The sequence below is a fragment of the Mus pahari genome, chromosome 3 (genome assembly GCF_900095145.1).
Source record: "Mus pahari chromosome 3, PAHARI_EIJ_v1.1, whole genome shotgun sequence".
NCBI lineage: Eukaryota > Metazoa > Chordata > Mammalia > Rodentia > Muridae > Mus > Mus pahari.
In genome coordinates, this window is record NC_034592.1 from 85,667,195 (window position 1) to 85,673,194 (window position 6,000).

Below are 6,000 nucleotides of genomic sequence, written 5' to 3' on the forward strand. Positions count from 1 at the left end.
GCACTCTGTTGAAGGCTGGGTATGCTTTTCTGTGAACTCTCAAGGCCCTGTCCACAAGCTTTTTCTACTGAAGAAAGCAAGACAATTGCAAGTCCGGGGCTTTACAACACTGTAGTCTGTTTTCTACAGTGAAGGGAGACACACACCAGGCTGAGAGGTTTCTTGTAAGGGACTATTTCGCATAGAATAGCACTTCCCATTGCACACTGACAATGAGGCATTTCAGATTAACAAATTTTCTCCCCAGGATTTTTAACATCACTATCAGAGACAGCAGGCTCCTGGTTTGGTGCTGGTGGTGGTGCTGAGCTACCATCCTTCCTCATAGCATGCTGTCTTACAGCACTCTGGAGAGCCAGAGAGAAAACTAAAGCGAGCAGGAAAGAAACGTTCATTCAGAACAAAATCACCCTGCCCAGGTAAATCACAGGAGAGGTAAGGAGGACAAAATATCAAGTGCTCGCTCTCTCTCAGGCAAGTACATCTGAGGACTACTTCAATGGTAAAAAGCACAGCAAATGACCTTCCTAGACCCAATAGCAGCATTTCAGTGAAGAACTACTCCACATAGAATACCAATGCACACTGACAATGAGGCATTTCAGATTTACAAGCCAATGCATCTCAGAGGACTATCAAAGAGTATAAATAAGAAAATGCTGGCACATGGAATGTATAAAGGCACAAGGTCACCATCCATTTTATGCTCACAACCTGACCATAGACTTAGCATGTACCTTAAAATTATAAACTGAGATTCCTTAACTGCAATTCAAGACCGGTTATATCTTCCTGTCCTGAGCTGAATATGTAGCAGTCAGACCACACTGACCCCATAGAAAGTTCAAAAGGTAGCTTCCATGGTTCTAAGCAAGTAACTGCAACTATTACTTGACATACATACTCAACAGCAAAATTCGTCTGACAGTTTCAATATTGAAATTTGAGAATCAGTTACATTATAGCATCTTTTTTCTTAATGATTATGCTAGAAAGTCCTTTCCTTCTGTTAAAAGGGCAAAAGATCTAGCATCCAGTCAAGCACGAACAGTTTAGATATTCCAACACCAACTAAAAAAAATCCTTTCAAGGATAAAATCTGGTCTCATCCAGTTTTGTACAAAGGAAATCAAGAATCTAGTGTGTGTCTACTGGCTTATATGGTAGCTTGGTAAGAGGTGTCTCTTATAGGCTCTAGAAATTGATTATTTGGTACCCAGTCAGTATGCTGTTTGGAGAGGTTTAGGAGGCAAGGTCTTGCTGGAAGAAGTTTGTCACAGGAAGTAGGCTTTAGGAGTAAAAGGCCCTGCCTTTCTCTCATGTACTCTCTTTGCTTCCCTCTTGTGGGTGAGGATTTGCGTTCCTGGCTTCCTGCTTCCTGCTGCTGGTTATTATGCCTCCGCACCATGTAAGGCTTTTATCCTTCTGGAACCATAAGCCCAAATACACTCGTTTCTTCAAGATTGCTGTGGTCATGGTGACTCATCACAGAAACAGAAAAGTTGCTAATACAGTTAATTTGTCTGCTGTGTATTCTTCCCACGGTAGGAAACTGAATCAGGCCTTACCTTCACCCTTCCAGCCCTGGCCATATCACCTTGAAAGGAACTACCAACTTTGTGGCCTTCATCAATCACAATCTGAAAACAGTAAGAACACACAGACAAGAATTAATGGTTATATTCCTAGCTATTTGTGAAAGGCCAGACTCTAAGCTAGAGCAGTGGTGAAGGAGAAGGTTTCAACAAGTCTCATTGCAATTCTGGTAACCTAGTCTCATCTACCATATAGCAGATTAGTTAACCCAAGCATGCCTGTGTATAAAACAGGTAGCTCCTCCATCTCCTAGGCCATCTCCCAATAAACCTCTGATGCACAAATCAGAGACCACTGCTACAGTGTTTTCAAGGTACGAGAGGACAGGGCAATTTAACAGTTCTAGGCCTCTCCATATTTACTATATCTCCATCATCACCAGGAGAGTGTGGATCCTTTATGAAAAACAATTCACAGCTCACAGTCATCACCAGCAGCAAGGGGGTTATATACAAAAGTGTTCTATACAAATTCATTTCTATCACAGAGACTTCTGATCCCTTGTAAAATCAAAATCTCTTGTAATTCTGTATATATTATCATATGGAAAACATCCTAAAAAAGAAATAGAAACTCAAATGACTTTAGAAAACTAATCAGAACTCAAATAGCTTAAAAAAGAAAACACAATGAATTATTACTCCTTGATAATTAAACACAATTGCCAAACAGGAATAGATGAATAGTGTCAATAAAGTCTTGACATTTAGAAGATAGCATCTAATATCTAGGAACCAAATCTTAGAAAAAGCAAAATAGTAGCTTCTACTTTATGTCTAAACATGATAAACTTAGGACAGGTAAAAGTAAGTCCATTTTATACAAAGAAGTGAAAAAGGGAACTCTTGTTAAAAGCAAAATATATAATTTCATGAAGCATTTACACATAGCAAGTCCCTAAGAGTTTTTACCAAAAATTAAAGATAACCAAACACTGGCATGTAAGGACTTGATTCTCAACAGAGTGCTGTTCCAATTCTAAGAAGAATGCTTTCTTCTTCTTCAAGCAGTTTCTATAAATGTAAGACAGAATTACCTGGTCCTCTTCCGAGTGTTCCGATGAAGCGTGAAGAAAGATGGTTGTATTTCTAACATGACGACCATTCGATTCAATTTTATGATTCCATTTTACAGTAGAAAATATATTTTCTAATGAATCAGTTCCATGTGCTCCCCATTTGGCCACATTATTCTCTGAAATGATAGTTATGAGTTATTAAAAATACTCTATGTGATCAAGTTGATTTCTTTCGTGTTTACCAGAAAATTTTCTCCTTAACCACTCCCCCTCCCCCAAAAAAGAATACTTTTCAAAGAACTATATAAGTAAAGTTTCTTGAAGCCTTTAGGTCCTCTTAAATATATTAAAATATTCTAAAATTGCATAGAAAGATAACACAACTTGGACACTCAATGAATATTGTCTACTATATACCCAGTACTATTTTTATCATTGTTTAAAAGTTCAAGAAAGTATAATTCTCTCAAGAACTTCAGACACTATTTATCTCATTTTCCGTTAAGTTTGGAGTTTTTTTCCTCATATGGAAGCGACGTATGACTACTTTTTCACACAGTATAAGGAAAAGAGCAAATATGAAAAGTAGCCTTTTAATCGTACACAACAGAATAACCACAATAAAATGTTCTGATTGCTTATCTGTGCATCTTTTACATATCCATGCACTTCAAAAATTCAAAATAGAATACATAAATTATAAATTTAATTTGTCAATATTTTATGTCATAAATATTTTTCTACATAAATTTTATTAGTTAGAGAAAATTATTATATAAATGTAAGAGAGTCTACTTAGTCAATGTTCATTCTTAACTATTTACAATTATAAGCAATACTGGGTGGTGGTGGTGCATGCCTTTAATTCCAGCACTCAGAAGGCAGAGACAGGCAGATCCCTGTGAGTTTGAGGCCAGCCTGGTCTACAGGTGAGTTCCAGGACAGCCAGGGCTACACAGATAAAGCCTAACAAAAAGAACAAATATATACTATTAGCATATATATGTATGTATGTATATTGCATGTATATGTAATACCTCTGTATTAAATCTATGCACAGCTATTGTTTTTCCTTAAAATAAGAAAAGAACCTAAGATTAATTCAAAATTAAGAGACTAACAATCTATGATACCATGAATAGAAATTGGGGGAACAAAATAGAATCAGTTGTTGTACTGGCTAGTTTTGTGTCAACTTGGCACAGACTGGAGTTATCACAGAGAAAGGAGCTTCAGTTGGGGAAATGCCTCCACAAGATCCAGCTGTAAGGCATTTTCTCAATTAGTGATCAAGAGGGAGGGCCCCTTGTGGGTGGGACCATCTCTGGGCTGGTAGTCTTGGTTCTATAAGAGAGCAGGCTGAACAAGCCAGAGGAAGCAAGCCAGTAAAGAACATCCCTCCATGGCCTCTGCATCAGCTCCTGCTCCCTGACCTGCTTGAGTTCCAGTCCTGACATCCTTTGGTGATCAACAGCAATGTGGAAGTGTAAGCTGAATAAACCCTTTCCTCCCCAACTTGCTTCATGGTCATGATGTTTGTGAAGGAATAGAAACCCTGACTAAGACACCTATTATTTCATTTTTTTTCATGTATGCATTCCCATGGGCTAATTGCAACCAATGAAACAATTAATACAATTAGCAATATTGAAATTAATAATGGTTAAAAGTCACTGAGTATTGAGAGTCCTTTTCTGAGCATTTCATGAATCTTCCCAGAGGATTACTACTCAAGATTAAATCATGTGTCCAAGATAAAGTAGCTGGGAAATAAGCACTGGGATTTGAACCCAGGCCCTTCTGAGGCTAAAACTCAGCCTAACTGCTGCTTTGAGTAAAACAAGAGGAAAAATCCTTGCAGCGCAAAATAGGAAAGAAACACAATAAGTAAAAGGGAAAGAAAATTTAAAAAATAAATAAAAGCTTTCTACAGTCAAAGAAGAGTCAAGGCTTCAGGATACCTATATTTAAAATAAATAAATAAATAAACTAATTCACTGTGTCAATCACATATATTTAAGAAGTGATAGAGGATTATAAAACAGTCATGTGGTCAGTATCAAGCCATCCCTGGTTGGGGAATTCTATGCCATGTCCTAACTAGACTATGATGAAAATGTCCCAGGGATTTATTTTATCTGTGATCTGGAGATAGGTCTCTAAAAGCCTAGCACAGCAGAGCCACCATACTTATTTCCTTTGAAACATAACTTCCATGACAACAAAATCTGCAGTTCATGCTTTCATGCTCACAGTCTGATGAGGGTCCAGTTGGAACCTTATGAGACAGGTTTCGATGAGATGACCTCCATTGGCTCAAATATTTGAATACTTAGCCACAATGGTTGGAACTATTTTGGAAGGATTGAAGGAGATGCCCTTGTTAGCATAGGTGTGGCCTTGTTGGAGACTGTGTGTCACTGGGGGGGTGGGCTTTGAAGTTTCAAAAGCCTACAGTAGACTGAGTTTCCCTCTCTGACTGCTGCCTGTGGATCAGAATGTAAATCTCTCAGCACCATGCCTGTCTGTTTCCTACCATGGTAATAGTCTAGCCCTCTGAAACTATAAGCAAGCCCCCAATTAGTAGTATGAAGATGGTAATATAAACTGTGGGGACTCAGGGGGGAAGAACATTATCAGCTAGACTAGAAACTATTCTCATGATATTTTGGTTTTTAAAAAATGTGGTAGCTTTTCTCCTTTTCCTAAAAATCTGCCTGAAGATAAACTGAAGATTTGGGGATTAATGGCTTTCACAGAGGAGATTTGAAGACAGTCTAGAGTCTTGTGTTGAGTGGTTATTAGTGATTACTCTTGTGCAGATCTATAATGAGAAGGAACAAGTGGAGCAAAGAGAAGTGTGAAGCTTTAGTTTGAGGAGAAAAAGAGCACCAGGAAATACAATGTTAGCGCCAGATCTTGTGCTCAAGGAGATGAGAAGCTGAAAGAAAAGCTTGCCGCTAAATGGAATATGGGGAGTGGTGCCCTCACAGCAAGATTCCACCCAAACAATCCAGCAAACTGGGAAAGGAAAAGGACTGAGGAAGTTACACCTAAAACAACAGAAATCGTGCACAAATATAATTCATGGAGGGGCCTGGGTCCCAACCCCAACAGAAGCTGCAGCTTCTGCCACATGGATCTGGATTTAGAATCAAGAAGGATATAGAAACAGGCTGGAGGAATCTTCCTGCATCATTAAGGAAAGTCACTGAAGCCAGGTATGTGTCAGGGCAGTCATTGCATACAGACCCAGAGAGGACACTGCATGAAGCTGTGAGGGTGAAACCCGGATTGCTTGGAGACCATAAGATGTTGGTACTACTCAAGCCATGCCAAAGAAACCTGCTAAAAGGAGACAGAGGGAGGGAGGGAGGGAGGGAGGG

At 38.9% G+C, this 6,000-nt stretch overlaps 1 protein-coding gene across 3 annotated transcripts in view; it reads right to left on the reverse strand.

The window, feature by feature from the left end:
- The window catches only part of C3H11orf74 (chromosome 3 C11orf74 homolog), a 65,009-nt gene that overhangs the window by 22,188 nt on the left and 36,821 nt on the right, over positions 1 to 6,000 (reverse strand). For all 3 annotated transcript variants that reach the window (XM_029536507.1, XM_029536506.1, XM_021194845.2), the window contains 2 exons: positions 2,633 to 2,790; positions 1,569 to 1,640 (listed from right to left, as the gene is read on the reverse strand). In XM_029536507.1, coding sequence (XP_029392367.1) covers positions 1,569 to 1,640; positions 2,633 to 2,790 — 230 coding nt within the window. The remainder of the gene's footprint in view (positions 1 to 1,568; positions 1,641 to 2,632; positions 2,791 to 6,000) is intronic.